General features: G+C 51.3%; 1 protein-coding gene across 4 annotated transcripts in view; it reads right to left on the bottom strand.

The window, feature by feature from the left end:
• Window positions 1-19232, bottom strand: part of FAM208B (family with sequence similarity 208 member B) — a 31033-nt gene extending 11801 nt beyond the window's left edge. For all 4 annotated transcript variants that reach the window (XM_026866029.1, XM_026866034.1, XM_026866042.1 and 1 more), the window contains exons 1-8: window positions 19130-19232; window positions 16425-16497; window positions 16238-16312; window positions 11816-12604; window positions 9474-9710; window positions 6825-7755; window positions 5230-5755; window positions 359-3880 (exon numbers count right to left, since the gene is read on the bottom strand). In XM_026866029.1, the coding sequence (XP_026721830.1) occupies window positions 359-3880; window positions 5230-5755; window positions 6825-7755; window positions 9474-9710; window positions 11816-12604; window positions 16238-16312; window positions 16425-16497; window positions 19130-19168 (6192 nt within the window). In that variant the 5' untranslated portion in view covers window positions 19169-19232. The remainder of the gene's footprint in view (window positions 1-358; window positions 3881-5229; window positions 5756-6824; window positions 7756-9473; window positions 9711-11815; window positions 12605-16237; window positions 16313-16424; window positions 16498-19129) is intronic.
• Between the last annotated feature and the right edge of the window lie 378 nt (window positions 19233-19610).

Raw genomic sequence — 19610 nt, 5'->3', positions numbered from 1 at the left:
ATTCATTGAAAAGGTTGTCAAGCACTGGAACAGGCTGCCCAGGGAAGGGGTGGAGCCACCATCCCTGCAGGTTTTTAAAAGACCTGTAGACATGGTGCCTGGGGACGTGGTTTAGTGGTGGGCTTGGCAGCATTGGATTTGATGGTCTTAAAGGCCTTTTCCAACCTAAACGATTCCATGATTCTAACTTCTGGTGGTGGGAGCCAAGATGAAACAGCAAGAGGTGGCTCCTGGCTTAAGGAAACCAAATGCCATCCATGTTGGGCTGAGCAAGCTTGCCCTGCACCAGCTCCTGCTGCCCTCAGCTCTCACCCCAGGGCCACCCGTCCCCGTCCAGGCCGGCGGGACCGGCTGTTACCTTCACTCTTGCAAAGAAAGGGTCCGTGCCCGTCTCCACCAGGTAGAACATGCCGGGGGGGCTGCAGGCCTCCTTGGCCACGCTGAGCAGGCGGAAGCGCAGCGTGCTGCACAGCTCCGCGATCATCTCCTCGAAGGTGGCCACCCTGCGTGGGAGGGACGCGCGCAACCGCTCGCTCGCCGCCTCCCCGTCCGCCGGCCCCGCACCCCGGCTCCCCGCCTCAGCCCTGCTCAGCAGCGCCCTGTTCAACTTGGCGTACTCGTCGAGGATGACGGCGATGTCCCCCTGCAAGTCCTTTAGCTTATTTTTGTGCTTGAGCTGGCTGAGGTGGAAGGGAGCAGCACGGCCCTGGCTCGTGGTCTGGGCCCTGCTCCTCGTGTCGCTGCACGGGTCCCCACGCCAGCTGCGTCGCCGGGGCTGGCTGAGCCCGCTTGGCCGCGGGTCCGAGGGCAGGAGTGTCACCCGCAGAGGGCTCCTGCTCTGCAGGGAGAGGTTGGGAGCTTCTCGCACAAGCAATGTCTCAGACATCACCTGGGGAGAAAAGTCTTGTGGAAAGATGCTTTTGGAGGTAGAAAAGGGTGGTTTCCCATTCCTTAGGATTTGTTTTAGCTTATAATGGAAACGGAGACATTCCATGTCCAAAGTGTGCTGGGTGATTTCCTCAAAACCCCTCCAAGTCCCCATCAGTGACCTTAACAAATGAGACTGCCCAGCACCGTGGCTGTGCCCCTTGGAAGGCTGCGAATTTCCCCCCCTCTCTTTTGGGCACTTTTTGGTGACCACGAAGTTCTGGTAGACCCTGACGACCCCCTGGCTGTCCCTAATATTGACGTATGGTGGAACGTGCCCGCTGTTGGTTTCCCTTGGGCCAACGGGCCAGCCTGGCTCAGCCCACGAGCAGCCCAGCGAGCCCCAATCCTCACTGCACCCCTCCACGTGCCCCGAGCTCGCGGAGGAGGAGTTGCAGTTAGTCCTTGTGCCTGCAGCATCCCTGGATCTCGTGCTGTAGGAACCCCCGGCTGTAAACAGGGACTGTGAAGTCCCCCCAGAATATTCCTGGTTTGAATTGCTGGAGAAAGTCTCAAACAGATTTTCAGAGGTCAAGCCCATGTGTCTGTCTTTGCTGGGGAGCTGCTTTGCCCTCGGAAGATCTCCAGCATCGCTAAGCTCCAGGCTTTCTCCAGCGAGCCTCCCGTGTGCACGTAATGGCCATGTTGGGAAAGGGAGAGGGGGGATTCCTCCCTCTCCCACCTCCACACCAGCACCGTGCAGATCAGGAAATGCATCGGATGCCTCAGCCTCACCGTGGTTACACGCAGACTGGGGCTGGCACAGTGACACGAGCAACTCCCCCTCTGAAAAAGCTGCAGGACTGGCAAGAGGGCTGCTGCTTCCTCCTTCTGAATCTTCCTGCAGGATAGGTTCCTTCTCATAGCTCACTGCCATGTCTGCTGCTTTTTCGTCGGGGCTGGCACACCCAGAGCAGGCGCCTGGTGGCAGCTGTCCCACACAGTAGGGCCTTGGGGCACCATCTGGAGCCAGGTTCACGCTGCGGGAACACGTTTTTGGGTGCACGGTGAGGACCGAGTCCGGCTCGACGCTGTGCAGACCTGCCTTGTGGCTGTGTGGAAGAGAAAGAGGCAGCGAGCTCACGTTACCTGACACGAGCACAGCCACAGGGGAGCTCTCCACTGGCTCTGCACGACACTGACCCAGGTCTTTTTTCACCTCTTCTGCATATCTGGGCTTTGAGGAGCAGCCTGGGCTCTCAGCAGCCACTCTCACCTCTGCAGCAGCTGCCTGCTCGCAGGGCTTCCTGGGTTGGCACAGGACTGGCCCGTGCTTGCTTTGCTCTGAGTGGCGGGGGGTGTCTGTGTCTTTGCCATGGGGGAGAGGGTCCCGCTTGCGGGGAGAAGCAGGAGCTGAGCCTCCACAGGCAGGTGAGGACAGACCGTTTGCAGAGCTTTGCTGCTGCCTGGAGGGCTGCTTCGTGGAAGACATCCCCTCTCTCACCGAGGAGGAGGGCTCTGATTCCAGGAGGTGATGAAGAGAGGTCTCTGGCTCCTGTGGTGTGTTAGCCACCATCCCTGTGTTTGTTTTGTCACTCCCGAGGCACACACCATCGCTCTCCTCAGCTTCAGAGTCACCTGCTAAGGCTGTGAAGTCCAAGGTAAAGCCCTGGCCATCACCTGCTCCAGAGGACTCATCCCACACACCTGGGTGGTTGCCAGAAGGGCTGCTACACTGTTCTACCAAAACCGTGTTCCTTTCTGGGTTTGATTCACTGGTGCTCAGTGAAGTGAGGTCAGCACAAACAGCGCCTCCACACCTTTGGGAAATGCAGCTGCTCCCTCCCAAGCCGCTCTGGGATGGAGACTGGATGCTTGCCGTGGCCTCCTGGTGCTCTGCAGCAGCCCCGGAATCTGTTGCTTCATCCAGAGATGTGAGGAAGACAGAGCTGGAGTCGGGCAACAAAGTTAGAGACAGTCCCTGGGTACAGAGTGGCTCAAGGTGAGCTGTGCTGGCAGTTTTGCTCCCAGCAGGCGCCTGCTTTTCTGCAGAGGGCGCACGATCGTCATCTTTCTGTACTAAGCCATTCCCGAGCGTCTCTCCAGCAGGTCCCAAGTCGCCTGTGATGCTGTCTGGCTGCATCCCACAGACAAGGCTGGGAGCAGCCTGTAACGGCAGCATCAACTTGCTGTCACGAGGTGACCCCACGTCGGCTGGACTGGCTGCGTGTGCCAAACCAACACTGTTTGTCTCTGCACCTGAGGCAGCCAGAGCCTCCCGGGGCTCTTGCAGTGTGTCCAGGCTTGGTGCCACCTCACCAGGAAGCCCCCGAGGGCCAGTTCCAGTCCCATCTGACAGCACTGGTGTTGATCTGCCTGGGCGGGGGGATGTTATGGCAGTGGGGGTGGGCACAGGGCCCTCTCTGGGAATGCCAAAGTCCTTTGGACATACCAAATTCCCTTGCTTCTGCTCGCTGTGTTTGTGCTCTGTGTTGGCATCACCACTTTCAGAAAATTCTAAATCAACAGGCTGCAGGACTGTGCTTTCATATTCAGAGTCCTCTTTCTCTTTTTTACCCGCCTTCATTTCTTCCTTTTTTTCTGGATGTCTGAAGGGGTCTTGTGATTCCCTGCCTTCCCCACTGGCTCCATCAGGCTTTGCACTTTTGGGACTCGCTTCTAAGGACATCAAATCACAGGCATGAGGCCCATCACTGGGGGCCCGGCTGCCATCCACAACTTCCATACGGTGCCCAGAGTCTCTCATGCTCTCCCCATCCTCGGGAGGGCCGGGGCCACCCCCTGACCCTGCTGCCCACCCTCTCTTCTCCTGCTCTCTGTGTCCACCCAGCGCAGCCGGTGCTTTGCTCCAGGGAGATGTACTGGAATTTGGAGTTTGGCTGCACAGGTTTTCCCTGCCCAGTGCATCTTTGGGCTTGCTGGCATGGCCGAGCTCATCGGAAGGGCTGGGGGCCATCGTAGCATCCGACAGTCCCTCCCTGAGCAGCTCCTCCTGAAACAACACAATTCAGAGGTTAATCTTCAAGGGAGGCAAATCCAGGAGCTGAGACACCCGCGCAGGAGGACGTGAATATTTTAAATGCTCAAACTTTGTGAATACAACCACTCCAACAGCACCTGAGGACATTAATTTGAGTTTGTCTCTAAAATAAGTCCAGGTTGAATCCTGACCCCATGTGAGCCACTACCATCCCCACTGCAGCCAGCAAGCAGAGTCCCACAGACAGCCAGGGAAAGGTTTAGAAACTTTCTATCTTATTTACACCATGAAATGGCTTAAAAATAGACCCAACTGTGCAGGGGCCATCAGCTAGTGCCCAGAAGTAATATGTGTAATCAGCATCCTCTTATCTCTCCTGAGTTTATCTATCCAAGCAAGCTATATGGACACTAGGGACAGTGATTCCACATTTCCCCTCAAAACACTTCTGCCTGCTCCACAGCACTGAGCCCAGGGGGTAAAAAACACTCGGATGTTTTTTTCTTCATGCAAAACAGTTGCAGCCCTATGGTAGCTGCCTGTTTGTTCAGAGAGGAAGTTTGAAAGGAATTATTTTAGTTCAAGAATTCAGGCTTGAAAAATGTCAGCAGACACCCATGTTTTCTATTTACCCAGGTACTTCCGCTCCTGACCATCTGCAGACCATAGAAACTGTAAAAATTAATTTTAAAAACCCTACCCAGAGTGGAATATTAACTGACTTCACCAGAAGGCTGAAGGAAACGTTGCAAAAGCATGGCACTGCTATCTATGGGGGGGAAATCTCTCCAAGACAGCAAACCTCAGCTCTCCCAAAGTGGAGGAAAGGCTGCACCGTGTCCCCAAACTGTGGGCAGGCAAAGGCAGCTTCCCACAGGAGACAGGCAGGCTTTTGAGTCCCAGTCTGGGGTGTTTGTGGTTCCTCTCTTCCCTCAGTTAAGCGCAGCTCTGAGACCTAATCTGAGCTCACACAGCTTGCAGCTGAAACCAGGAAGACACACCGAGTTCCAGACTTTAATTGCTCAGTTCTCTGGGATTCCTCCCCCTTGGAGAGCACACAAGTAGAGACCCTGATCCTCTGGACAGGGCTTGAGCTAGAACCTGGGGATTCCAGCTCAGTCCAAGAGGATATCCAAACCCAGACTGTGGCCTGAAAGCTGTTTTTTTATGGTGACTCTGAGCACATCTGTGTGGCAGTCACTTGGGGCAGCTAAATTCTGGGGGACATTCCTCTGTCCTGCTTTGGGGAACCCCACTGAGAGAAAGTCCACAAGGACATTTGCTCCGTTCCTCTCGAAATATCCTACTCCTATAAGTGCAAAGTGTTGTAGACCCTTATCCCCCAAACCCCAAGCTCTTACCGCAGTGATGGTCAAGACATCACACACACAATCCGCAGGAATGACTGCCAGCTGCTTGTCTTTCACAGCCAGGCTCTCATCAGCGAGGGAAAGGCTCTCACAACAGCTTGTGGAGGAAGGCTCTTCCTCCCCACAGGACAGCTCCCCTGAAGAGGATGATACAGTGCTATCAACAAGACCAGCACTCCCATCAGTGTCAGTCTGAGAGTCTGCAGGGCTCTCCTCTGGGTGGAAAACTCCCTGGCAATCTGTGGTGCTATCCAGAGAGCTGCTGGGAGTCTGGTCAGGGTCTGACCGAGAGTCTGCAGGGCACGTCTCCAACTCAAACCATTCCTCACCATCATCACTCAGCTCAAGAAAGTCCCCAGTGCTGTGTATTGAGACATACTTCTCGGGGTTGCTGTGCTTCACCACCTTCCTCGTGTTGCTCAGGAGTTTGCTGGGTTGGCTGTAGAAGAGAGCCATCCACATATGAAGTATCAGCTTCACATCTTTCATGTCATGGGGCAGATCAGTGTCCCAGGGCCTGGAAGGGAAAGCAAACACAGCCTGAAACATCTTCATCCTCCCTCCAGTTGACTAGCACAAGGTAACTCAGCTCCTGGTCCCCCATGGTGCTGAGCCCCAGGCAGAGCAGCTGCAAATGCCCAGCTACAGGCACAGATCACTTGACGTGATTTCCATCTTGATGAAAAAAAACAGAAACTCACAGCCAAGGAGGATGTTGGTTCATGGCTCTAGGTACCAATTCTAGCTGCAGAGCCACGGGAATCATAGAATGGGTTGGGTTGGGAGGGACCTTTAAAGACCATCTAGTCCTATTTCTCCCTGCCATGGGGGAAGATGCCAGGGCCACCTCCCACCAGCCCAGGTTGCCCAAAGCCCCGTCCAACCTGGCCTTGAACCCTTCCAGGGAGGGGGCAGCCACAGCTTCTCTGGGCAGCCTGTGCCAGGGCCTCACCCCCCTCACAGGGAAAAACTTCTGCCTTAGATCTAATCTGAACCTACCCTCTCAGTTTAAAACCATTCCCCCTCATCCTATCCTTACACCCCCTGATGACGAGTCCCCCCCCCCTTCCTGCAGCCACTTTCAGCCCTGGGAGGCCGCTCTAAGGTCTCCCCCCAGCCTTCTCTTCTCCAGCTGAACCCCACAACTCTCCCAGCCTGTCCTCACAGGGGGGCTCCAGCCCCCCAGCATCTCCGTGGCTTCCTCTGGCCCTGCTGGAGCAGGTCCGTGTCCTTCTGCTGTTGGTGCCCCAGAGCTGGACCCAGCCCTGCAGGGGGTTCTCCCAGAGCGGAGCAGAGGGGGAGAATCCCCCCTCGCCCTGTGCCCACCCTGCTCTGGGTGCAGCCCAGCACACGGGGCCTTGCTGGGCTGCCAGCACACGGTGCTGGCTCATGTTGAACTTCTCATCAACCAACACCCCCAAGTCCTCTGCATGGAAGACACACTGGCTTTAACACAGTAAAACTGGGCATCTGAACATGGAGAAAGAGGCAATTATCATGCAAAGCAAAGTGAAAAAGAGCAAATCCCCTTCCAAAAGCACCTCAGATATCCAGCAAGAGACAGGCAGCCTTCCAGCCTGACTTACCCGTGCAGGGCGCGGACGACGGTTCTCTCCAGGGCATCGTTGGTGTACCTGCTGTCCAGATTGAAGAGGTACTCTGCCTCCCAGTGGCATGTCACCTTCATGGACTTGCCATGGATGTTCACCGTGTGGGACTTGGTGAAATCCTCCTTCTGCCTGGGGGAGATCAGGCTGCTCCTGTGCCTCATGGCCAAGGCCTGGAAGGCCCGCTGCAGCTGGGTGCTGTTCTGCTGGTGGCGGAAAGGCAGGACTTTCCCAATCAGGACTCCTGACTGGGGGTTCCCGGTTCCATTTCTGAAGGGTACTAGGCCAGGGTAGGGGACACCTCCATGATACAAGTGTTTGTTGGAGTGTTCAGGCATCTGTGAGGCGTAGGAGTGCTCGGCGGAGATGAAGCAGTGCTTGTTTACCTCAGCAGCTTCTTGAGTCTCTGCTGGGAGCAATGCATGGGGTTTTACATTCGCAGAGCTGGGGCTCACACTGTTGTTCTTGTTGAAAATCCCAGGGTTTTTCTCCCTGGGAATAGAGACCACATTATTTAAGTCTCTTTGCTCATCAGGAGGGACCTTCTGGTTTGGTGATGCTTTGCTAGTAGAGGTGGCTCCCTTGGCGAGCTTGTCCACCCGGTGGTATTCGTGGTCGGAAGCAACCCGCAAGGATTTGTGTTTGTGATGACTCTGCTGCTCCTTTGCAGAGTTGCTGGAGGGGCTGCAGGACACAGCAAACACCCTGCTGTCCCTGGGGATAAACGAAGGAACACAAGAACCCAGAGCTAGATCAGCCAGCAAGTTCAAGGCGTGGGACTTGTAGTCATTCTTCAGATCGAAACCAAGATCAGCAACCCCTCCTGGGTGAGTCTCACTCGTGCGGCTATTGGCTCCGTGGCATTGAGAAGCAACTTCACTCGGGAGGACAGAGAATGGCTCTTTCCACTCTGCATGAGGAAAACAAAGTCAGAGAACAAACAAAGGCTGCACAGCTCTGCCTCGAGAAGCGGTTCAAAGCAGGCTTTCAGTTTGGCAGTGTCTCTCCAACATGGAATTTGAACTTAAAAAAAAAAAAAAAATCATCTCCATGGTCATGTAGGCCATGGCTACTACAAACCAATCCAGAGCTGGGAATCTAAGCAACTTCAGGAAGGGGGTTTATTCTCAGAAATAAAAGGTTCTGGATCCAGAGTGACCAAACTTTCCCCTCTGTGCACAGAGCAGTTTGGCCACTTAAATACAACCTGAGATATTTTAGGTGTTCCCTTAATCCTTTTTATTTTGCTTTAAATTTTCTTCTAGTTTGAGTATTTGCCATCTTCACAGATAAACCCTGTGCTATGCTTTCAATAATCCACAGTTCCAAAAAACCCCCAAATCTCTAAAACACAGAAAAACCACCTGTGTCCTCATGCTTCCCACTGCACACCCTCTCAAGAGCATAACCTGCCCTTGAGCTACAACTCAGAGCACACACAGAAACCTGGGGGCTCCCAAAGGCAGCCAGAGCACAGCAAATACGTGTTCATTTAGTTTTCAGCATTAAAAATGCCCCTCACCATGGCTCAAGGCTCATGTCTGTAAAAACAGTATGAAGTCATTAAACAAGGTTAATGCCCTCTACTAAAACCCACAAAAAAAAAAAAATCTCTCTTCAAGTAAAACCTTATTAAATCACATCTGTGCTGGTCCTACGTGTTACATTTAATTTCCTTGAGAACTGCATAGTAAGACATATAAATTAAGTATTTCTTACTGCTAAACACCCTTCATTTTGCATTTTTGGCAGACCCTGGCATTCAGCAGGACCCACCTGACATCCTGCCTGTGAGAGAGCACTGGTCAGATCTGCTCCAGCAACCCCCAGGTGACAAGGGCAACAAGGGGCTGTGTTTGATACACACAGGCTATGAAAAGTGCCACGTTTCAGGAACACGTGGCAAAAAAAAAAGACCATGAAGAACGGATAAACCTAGCAGAGGTGGCTAAACCAGTCATCAAAGCCTCCACCTCCCCGAGGAAGGGGGAAAAGAAGGACCAGAGGCCGATCTGAAAGAGGACATCAAAACGCGAGTGTGAGGAAACATGACAAATTAACAGAAAATGACTCTCCTGTTCCATCATTTATTTTGGCACCGTAATACTGGTTCTCAGTTTAACAGCAGACTCCCGGCCAGCACCTGCAAATGCTACACCCAGGGGCTGTCCACGCTGCCTTCTTAAATCTGCTGCAGTCTGTCTGCAAAGGCTGCGACAATTCAACGTTTTTAAAATGACCAGATTTACAACGTCATGGACTGAAAATCTAGGCATATGCTGGCTACAAGCAGAGATTATAATGCTCTGTCCTCAACGCAGTTTCCAAGCTCAGCAGCTAAAAATCAGACTTTTGAAACGATCCGAGCAGTCTGCCATGGATGCAAACTGAAGGCTCAGAAAGACTCAGAAGAGACCCCATGTGGTTTGTGCATCCTGTAACGGTGATTTTCACGGTCACCTTCGTGTTTTATGCCACTACACGTAACTGGGTGCCCAGGGGCAGCAGCACTCAGACCTCAATCATTACCCTCAGCACTAAATGTTGTAAGGCCCATGGTGATCTGACTGTGGTGTTTCATGGCTCGGCTTTTAAAGGAAAGATTTTCACAGGGAACAGCACTCTTACCACTTTCTGCTCGTTTTTTGGCTTGAGGTTTTGATGGGTTGTTAGCCACACTTTCCCACATCTTACACTGCAGGGGCTTCGTGATGGTCTCAGCAACAGGAACCTTTTTCGTGACTGGAATCTTCAGTGTCTTTGGTCTCTTTGTTTCCAAGCTAGGATCATCGGGATCTGAGGTTTCCTTCTGAACAGGTTCAAACTGTGTTTTGTGCACAAATTCTGCAGACAGGACCTCCGCACCTGGGACAGGGAAAAGGGAAGGCATTTCTTTTGGTTTGAGGCATATTCATATTAGAAAGGAGTAATTGCAAAATATCCAGTTTGGGAATGTGGAAGGACTGCTTTAGAAGTGATTGGCAGCAGCAGAGTACTCTTCAGTGACTTGATTTATGCATCTGATCTTAGAAAGGGGTTTCTTACTGATGTAACTGATCAGTAAGCAGTTATTAAAAATTAAGGATCACTCCTTAAGCTCATTAAAAGCCTGCTTTCCTGACCTAGAATAGGTGTTCTCGGGGGATAAGCCACTCTAATTCCTGCCTGGTGCACTTGCACCATGAGGATACTTATTTACCTCTCCAAGAAGCACACAAAAACCTCTCCCAGATCCATCAGCAACGCCACTTGAGGCAACGTGGCCCAGGTCAGAGCTCGATGGACTGTAAATTAGAGCTGACTTCAGCCCGCAGTGGGCAGACACCGTGCCCCTCCCTGGGCAGCAGGACAGCCCATTTCCACAGTCACTGCTGCTACCAATGATGTATGTAAATGCCAGAAGAGGTTCCTTTGGATGTTTTCAGCCACATTTCATTAGGAAGGTTGAGATTTGTCTTCACCCACTTGGAGCGTCAGAGCAAATCAGGGAGAGGCTTAGGCTGGCTCAAAAGGACAGGCTTGGCCTATCCTCAGCAGTGAGACAGGAGCCTTCAGAGGACAATCTGTGACACACGGAATGAGCAGCTCAGGCCAGGTACCAGCTTTCAGCAGAGTAATCTGGGTGGGATCAATCTCACACTTCTCATTTCCTCAAGGCTACAGCAAGAAAATTGACTTTCAGAGGATCACAATGTGACCATGTAGGGTGGATGGTTACACAGGCAGCCTGCAATGAGCATGGCTTTGGCAACTGCTTCTTCCCTGAGCCATCGACAGTCTGCGGGCAAGGGATGCAATGACCAGGACCTGTCTGACTGCCCTGTGAACAGTCACAAAATCCCAGAATCATCTGGGTTGGAAAAGCCCTTGAAGCTCCTCCACTCCAACCATTAACCTCCCCCTGACTGTTCCCAACTCCCCCAGCTCCCTCAGTGCTGGCTCAGCCCGACTCTTCAACCCCTCCAGGGATCCCGGGGACTCCCCCCTGCCCTGGGCAGCCCATTCCAACGCCCAACAGCCCCTTCTGCACAGAAATCCTTCCTCAGAGCCAGCCTGACCCTGCCCTGGGCAGCTTGAGGCCATTCCCTCGGGGCCTGGCGCTGGGTCCTTGGCTCCAGAGACTCATCCCCCCTCTCTGCCCCCTCCTGGCAGGGAGTTGCCGAGGGCCAGGAGGTCTCCCCTCAGCCTCCTCTTCTCCAGACTGAACCCCCCCAGTTCCCTCAGCCGCTCCCCAGCAGACCTGTGCTCCAGACCCTGCCCCAGCTCCGTTGCCCTTCTCTGGCCACGCTCGAGTCATTCAATGGCCTTTTTGGGGTGAGGGGCCCAAAACTGAACCCACTCAGCGAGGGGCGGCCTCCCCAGTGCCCAGCCCAGGGCTCAGATCCCTTCCCTGTCCCTGCTGGCCACGCCAGTGCTGACACCAGCCAGGATGCCGTTGCCCTCCTTGGCCCCCTGGGCACACTCTGGCTCATTCTCACCCCCCCAGTCCCTCTCTGACCGGCAGCTCTCCAGCCACTCCTCCCCAGGCCTGTAGCCCTGCTGGGGGTGGTTGTGGCCCAAGGGCAGCCCCCGACATTTGCCCTCAGTGAAACCCCCCCAGTTGGGCTCAGCCCATGGCTCCAGCTTGGCCAGGTCTCTCTGCAGCCTCCTTACCCTCGAGCAGACCAACACTCCCCCCCAACTGGGTGTCGTCTGTCAGTCCAGCAAAGGAAAGCACTAGCATGGAGCACAGCATCAGGTTTCAGGCACCTTCACTGAACTCCCCTGTCACAGCCCTGCGGTCCTACCAAGGTTGAACAAGAGACTGTGGAGAAATCACCACAGACCTGTGCAGATGCTCTCAGGAGATGTCTGCTTGCTCTGGGCACAGGAGGGTGGTGAGGAGACATGGCTCCTGGAGAACCCTGAGCACACCAGCTGGATACCCCAGTGAAGCAGGAAGAAATCAGCCCCATTTATATAGCACTTACCTCTTTTCCTTCTATGTGGAAACTGCAAATTGGCTAATTTAAGCATGGGCTCGTTGGAACTGGCCTTGACCCCTGGCTTTTTAGGAAAAGAGAAAGAGATTTTCTTCTTCTTGGTTGCTTTCCTGGTTTTGCCACTGTCTCCAACAGGATGCTTTTGCATCTTGAGGGGTGACCATTTCTTCCTGGCCACAATAGTTCGGCTGGATTTCCTCCTGCTCTGCTGCACCCACAGCTTGCTGGCCGAGTTGATGTCTTTTGTGGGACCTTCATCACTCTTGTCCAGCCCCGCTGTGGGCTCCAGGTTTTCACTTCCGACTTTTCTTGCTCTGTTGGGAGGAACAGGGTCTGGTGGTGCAGCTGAAGAGAAATCCTCTTTACAACCAGCCACCGAATCGCAGCAAAGAGACTGAACAGCCCCAGTCAAACATCCTAAGGCAGCTGACATTTCCAGAGTATAGCTGCTGGGATCGGAGAGATAACACTGCAGCTGGGAGAAGGAGTGCTCTGAGTTTTTTTTGAAGGGATTAGTACATTCATCCTCACTTGGTGAGAGGACAGAGGAAAGGGGAACTTCACTGTTTTGGCCAGAGGTGCGCTGTGTATTTTGATCAAGCTTTGCATATTCCTGGAAGTGCTGTTTGATTCGTATGCTGGTATTGACTGTGTCCCCCCTCGAAGAACTGGCTTTCTGTAAGGCATAGCGAAGCCCAGGCAAAACTGAGGTGGTTTTTAATGAGATGTCATTATTGTCACCATCTTCTCTATCACTTTTTGGATCGGGCTCTTCAGCTGCGAAAGGAAAATAATAGAATTTTACTTACATTAAAAAAAGATTATATTCCCCCAATCACCTCACCGTTACATGCAAAGAGTACATGAAAGCTATGAAAAAGCCCCAGAAGCCAACCCACAAAAAGCTAGCCCCAGGGGCGATGTCCTGGTTTGATAGATGCTTGTAACTGCTTAAAGTAAAAAAGAATTGCACGTGGGAGTCAAAAGTGGATTAAACTAAGATGAAAGACTGCTGTTTTATCAGCTAGCCCCATTCCGCAGGAAATTACACGGTAAGATCGCACACATAGTGGTGTAAGTCCCTTCACTCCAGCAATTCTTGCTAAATCCAACATTTCAGACAGTTGGAGCTCTGAAAATACACGGCGTTTGTTTTGGGTTTTTTAAACCTGTTTAACTTTAGGGTTGTCTGTGCAGGGTGTTTAGATTAGCACCATTTTCAGATCACTTGTGTTTCAGATCACCGTTCAGATGCAACTTTCAGCAGCTCCATCTCTACCTGGGTGGATGCATTTCACATGAAGACACCACTGGAGTGGGACAGGGGTATACTATACAGACTTCCTCAAGCAGATCTGGGGACCCTATCAATAAGTAACATGAACCTCTGGGTGATTTTCTAAAGCTGGAAACAGTTGGTGCTTCCAGCAGGACCAACACTCTACCCTGTATGCTGCACAGTATTGTAAAAGCCTTGGGTTTAGCTCCCAGCAGGGATCAGTAAGTCCCAAGGCTCGAGGGTGCCCACCCTCACACGTGTCACAGTGGCAGTAGGCTCTGCTTGGCAGAGCAGCATCCTCTCGGTGTTTGGAAATGCCTGGAGAGCTGCTGTGATATGCAGAGCCTCTCAGCCGAGCTCCTGCACAAGCCACACTTATCCAGCTTCATCTGCTGCAACCCAGCAGGCTGACGTTGGTGCTTTGCACCCACAGGCTTGGCCCATCTGCGTGTTATGATCCGACATTTCTTCCCAGCCAGGCAAAGGCGTTTCTCTTCCCCTCCCAGATGTGAGATTTTCTTTGTCTATTGGCCCAACCTTGCACTGGTAATGCTGGTCCTTGTTACTGGCAAGCCCAGGCGTCCCCATGAACTGGTTCCCAGCTGCCTGCCTCTGCTGCTAGCTCAGGAACGCTGCGGCACGTCTGCACAGCAGGCTGGTTACGCCTGCCCTACATTCCTCCCAAAGGCTGTCTGGACAGGAAAGGAACAAATTCAGAGGCTGCTTGTTTTGAAATGGGAAACATTATTCATGCTTTGAGTCTGAGTTGAATGACTTCAAACGTGTCCGTCCTTCACCTTCCTTTTTTCTTTGCATCCCACCCCTGACGTCTTCGGTGACCGTCCCTTTTCAAGCCCAAACCCCTCTGCTTATCTTCATAGAAAAGAGAAACCCTAAATCAAAAAAGGTTTATAATCCCAGTAAGAAGAGGTCTTGGACTCGGGAGACATTCAGGGCTGGCTGGGGCAACACCGCTCGCGGAGGCAAAACGGGACAGCATGTGCAGGAGTCCTGCTGGCACCAGAGGGAAAACATCTGGAAGCCATCAACATTCAGATCACAACACGTAACAACGTTGAGCGTTTACTCAATGTTATCCTCTTCCCCTGCCTTTTTGCTTCACCACCAGCTGGTCTCTGGCCGCTCAGGCTTTGCCGCCTCTTTAGTATCAACACCAGCCACGGGCAATGTCTGCTCTGCAGCCCCAAACCTTCCCACCGGCCATCTTGCAACATCTTCACTCAGGGATGTTCCTTACTCCTGGTGCCCTCTCCTGTCCCACCACCTTCTTCCACAGTTACCCTCTTCAAGATAAATACCTCCTTGCCCTGTTCTCCTCTCCCCCAGCATACAACGCTCACAGTCAGCCTTTCAGGAATAAATTCCTCTGCTCTGGAGGGTATTTTCTGCCTGTTGAGGATCTGGTCAGCAATATTTCAATATCTGAGTGGTCAGCTCCCACCTCCAGTCTGCTCTCCAGGCATCCTTTCCTTTCACCTCACCCAACTTCAGGCCCTTGCTTCAGGCGTCACAGCAACAACCTGATCCCAGGTTTGACCTGGCACTTGGGATCTTCAGTTTGCCTCAGGAGGAGCCTGTCTCTCTCCTACACCTAGAAAAGAAACTAGAAGAGTTGCCACGCTAAGACCAGCAGCATGTCCTTAAAGTTAGGTCCTTAAAGTCTGAATTCAGGCATCAAAGACATTTGCACCCCGCGCTGCCAAGCTGCTGTCACGTCTTCACCCGTTTTACAAGCCCACTTCATATGTGGATCCTGAAGGAGAAAGTTCATAGCTTAAACACCGGAAAAGACAAAGCAGTTCATGCTTGGATGTGGCTCTTCTGCCAATTCATCTTCCGGGGAGGGGAGATGGGTATGTCCTGTGCAGCTCCGTGGGCAACGGCAGCCGTGGCTCAGACAGAGCCAGTGCTGAAACCCATGTGTGCTGCCATAAAGAGTCTTTTGGCTTATCCCTAGGATGACTCAACAAAAAGCAAGCCAGAAGTTCCACAGAGCAAAAGGCCCCTGTTTATACCTTGGCTTGGGGATCTGCAAGGCTAGAAGTATTACTGGTAGGGTGGATGCAGTGGGAAGTGTGTGGATGAAGCTGTCCAGGGGAGGCAGAGCAGTAACTTTATGTCCACAAGAAGAAATGGTAGTGTGAATACTTCCACCCAGAGTGCAGCAAAAAGCCAACACATACAGAGAAAATCTAAGGCAAATGCAACAGAGGTCGAAGTTCATTCTTATTTCAAGATCTGCAGGTTCCAACTGTGCAACCTGTTTTCTTATTTAGTGCCTCTGTGTTTGTTTGGCATGAAAAGCAGCATGTTTTGGGGCTGCAAACAGCCTGGATTCACCTCCCGGATCCCAGAGCTGTGACTCACCTTGATGGCAGCAAAGCCCTGCCCAACACCCACCTCCCTCCCTCACTGGACACACACCCTGACCAGTCGTCACCATTCCACTACCAGTTTTTACGGATCCCACCGCAGAGAAGTCGCACAATACAGCTGAGCCTCCAAACCCTCACTGCTCTTTAGGGAGCATTTCCCCTTCCCCACTTCTTCCCTCCCTCCCCATGCCAGCAGTGACCTTTCATTTCATTTGTTTTCTCAGCAGAAAATTCACTTATTTTGTTAGGGCAGGTTTTTTTTACTGCTGGCTTAGGAAATCACATCAGCTTCACGCAGAGTCCAGCAAGTCCCATGTGTCGTTTTGCCTCCCTGAACACGGCTCTGGTGCACCTTTAGGGATGTAAGCCAAGCTCTGAAGCAGTCAGACTTCCACGTGCACATAAAAGACAGTTCATTGAGTGGACGCTGCTGAAAACTGACCCAAGAGGGAGAAAAGTAATTATCTGTCACTCCCATCAACTTTCTGCAAAGGGGCAAGGATGTGCAGCAAATGCGTGAGTTGGGGCACCTGGTTTAGATCAGCTTAAAACACAGCATAGCTAGAGAGTTGGGATTTCTCTCTCCTCTTCTAAAAACACCCTTTGTGCTAAAGCTGTACGTGGTTCTGAGCAGGGAAATCAGCTCTTCAAGAGGAACGTGTCTGTGAGGATCCTCTGGTGAGGACCCCACACCCAAAACACAGTGTTTGAATGCAGCAAAAGGAGCCTCCCTACCTCTCAGGCACACCGACCGGGATGAGGTGAACAGGAACAGGGCCAGGAGGCTGTCAGGCTCCTTGGGGTCAAACCCTATGAAAGAAAGCAAGAGGTTTTGTTTAGACTGAGGGCACCCACCCTCCGTCTCCAAAACACAGCAGGATGTTTAAGCACGGGTATTGGTTTCTACAGAGCTATGTCTTACCATCATCTCGTGCCAAGGCAGAGGAAGTGAGGAGGATAAGGGCTCCTTGGTCTTGTAAATATTTGATGATTGCCTATAATAAACACATATAAAGTTAGAGCAACCACTCCCTTTCCTCCTTAGCACACTTTTAAACTCAGAACAACTGTCAACAAGCCCTGATTGTGTGCCAACACTACCAGCTCATTCCCTTTTGAGGAGGACACTTAATTTCATGTCACTTGGGTCAACTGGGGCCTGTAATCAAAAGCATTCCCTTTATGTTGTTATTCAGCTCTCAAATTCCTCTCACCTGTTCCTTAAAAAATAAATAAGCTCAGCCAAACTAGGTGTAACTAATGAACAAGGTTATTACTTTTAGTGCCTTTAGTTCAAAAGCACCTGGGCATCTCAGCCAGGAATTACTTTCCAAAGCCCCAGGGGAAGGTTTTCCCAGCAGGAACAGCAAAGCTGGTACCAGCATCTGACAAAACACAAGTGACTGTTCCAGCCACAAGCCTGACTGAAGTTCAGGCCATGCAGCTTGCTTATTAGCAGCATCAGTATCAATAAATATGTGGAAAAAAAAAAATCTGCTGAGTCTAAGAGACGTCTGCAACTTTGTCTCAGAGCTGGATGACCGCATGTCTAAAAAGATACGTGCACTTATTGAGGCTTTTCTCATCTTTGGGTGTTGCTTGATGCCTCATTGCAGAGCTTGGCTTGGACTGCCTTTCCCTCTGTAGGGACACCCCTTTGGATCTCTTTCTTCCACGCAGACACATCTTTTCAGGAAACTTACAGGAACTGAGTAACCCTGAGGCTTCTAATGCTCTGTGAAACGTCACTGATCCTATTCAGTATATTCAGACATAACAGAGGATTGGACTAATGCCCACAGCCTCACTTTTCCAGGACAACAGACAAACTTTGGAAATGCTGAACAATTTCAGTGTAATATTCACTATTCAGAACAGCAGCTCCATGCTCCAGTTGTCTCAAGCCAGCGGAGCAGAAGGGATAAGAGCCAGCATCTCTGTTGCATAAATCCAGCTCAATGAAATAGCTGTGGTTTCTCATGGACAGGATGATTTTCAGGCAGGTGAGGAGGAAAGTCAAGCCATAAGGCAGCAGTCACCTCACACAGAGGTGAGAGACACATCAGTCGGCATGCAGAGGAGTACAACCGGCCTCAGGCAACCCCATCTAGCCCCAGTCACCCCTTCATTTTCACTTGGGCCCTGAACAAGGTGGGTGCCTGGCCACTGAAAGAGAAAGGAGATGGAGGGCGTTTTTCATCTGCACTTTGAGGAGCTGCCACCAAAGTGGATTCACCCATGGGCCACTCAACAGCACGCTAAGGGGAAGAAGCACACCCAAAAGGGGCTGTGCCTGCTTCTCCACTGAAATAAGGGAGATATATTCATTCAGTTTGACAGATACATGAGGATAAGGAAGTTCTAGGGAAATGACATCCCGACGGCTTTCAATACCAAACTGCTCATGGCCACAACTCAAGTATCTCATCTTTGCCAACCCCTCCAGCGAGCCCAGATCCATTGGGCTTGGCAGGATGTGTTATAACCCTCAGTGCTGCAAACATGGTGTAATGCACCTCAACACGCAGTTGTCACAGATTCCAGCAAGAAAGGCACATGGACTCTGTAAAGTATTGATTAAAATATCTTTAATTGGCAAGAATGGGAGAAGAAAAAAGGGATAGCATCCATAAGCTTATGTCCCCTCAGATATCCCTGCTCACGGCAGGGGGGTTGGAGCTGGATAATCTTTAAGGTCCCTTCCAACCAAAAAATCATTTTGTGATTCCACAAATTCTGTGATTCCACGTCAAGATGAGCTGCAGCACGGACAGATCTGTGCCCCAACCGGAGATCCAACCGATGCTGCACAGTTTAGGGTTACCTGCATGTGAAGGGACATTAAGCTTGTCTTTGATATCCCCTTTTTTTCTTCTCACGTTGTTACCGATAAAAGATAGTTTTATCAATACCTTAGGGATTCTGAGTGCTTTTCCTACAGGGATCCCCAACGAACACTTGCTGTGGTACATTGCTTGTGGGAAGCTGCACATCAGCAGGCAGCTCTTCAGCAGTGCTGCACAGCAACAGCACTTCCAGGCAGTTCGTGGGCCTCTGCCAACTTACAGTGAGGGGAGGATGTGCCCAGCCAGCCGTGAGTTCTCAGCTGTGAATTTACAACCCCGAATCTACAGGAAGCATCAGATGTGAGAGAGCAACCAGCAGCAGCAAAGCCAAACCCAACCTAACCACAAATCCCAGTAGAGGTGCAGGTGCTGCGCTCCACAGGGGTGAGGTTTATCCCCTGGAGTCACAAGGAGACTGTGACAATCATGCTGGGAACAAAAAGACCCCAGTGTGCTGGAAAAAAAGCCTCAGATAATCAGATAATAGAACACAGGGGAAATCTCCCATTAAAAAAAAGGATAAATCTCAACATCTGCAGAGCTCCCAGAAGCCCGTAAGTATTCAGCAGTGTAACTGTAAGTATCCAGCTGAGTGGGGCCTGGTTTTCAGCCACAAGGGAGAAAGGCAGGTATGTGATGTCTTTTGTTTTGCAATTATCATTTTGGCATTGGGGGTCTTTACTTCTGCTTTCTCAATATATGAGGCCCTTGCAGTCCTTGTCCATCATGCTGTTTGCAATGCAAGGGGGAAAATCATGAATAAAGATAATAAAATACTTACCAAGTCCTTTTCCTTTAGATTTTCTACTAACCGATCCATTTTATATTGATCCTTAGTTGATATTTCTACTTCATACAGACTGAAGTAAACACCCTGAAAGCAGACTGCAGACAAAAGAGAGAGAATTTGATGCTGAAATAGTGCCTCTTGCATGAACTCTGCACAAACAAGTGCTCCTGTATCAGGAAGATGGGTGTGCAATTAGTGGAAACTCCGTGTTTTAATTAAAAAAAAACCCAAACAACAAAACTTATCAAGATTTCCTAAGCTGGTAAATGCATTCATATCACAGTGAGTTACCTCTTCAACTCATGGATCACAGGAGATGTTTCTTATCTTATCTGTGCAGCTAACAAAAGCAATCGAACCAGTGCTGTGTGCTTCAACAGAGACAGGGAGCCTTTCAGAGGGAAATACCTCATTCTAATATGCCATATTGTCCCCTGCTATGGAGCATCCTTACTGCACACTCCGATCCCCA

This window comes from Athene cunicularia, assembly GCF_003259725.1.
Source record: "Athene cunicularia isolate RWA chromosome 1 unlocalized genomic scaffold, athCun1 chr1_part2, whole genome shotgun sequence".
In the NCBI taxonomy this organism is placed as follows: Eukaryota; Metazoa; Chordata; class Aves; order Strigiformes; family Strigidae; genus Athene; species Athene cunicularia.
Note: the sequence above shows the minus strand (reverse complement) of the source record. Positions and strands in the feature narration are given on the sequence as shown.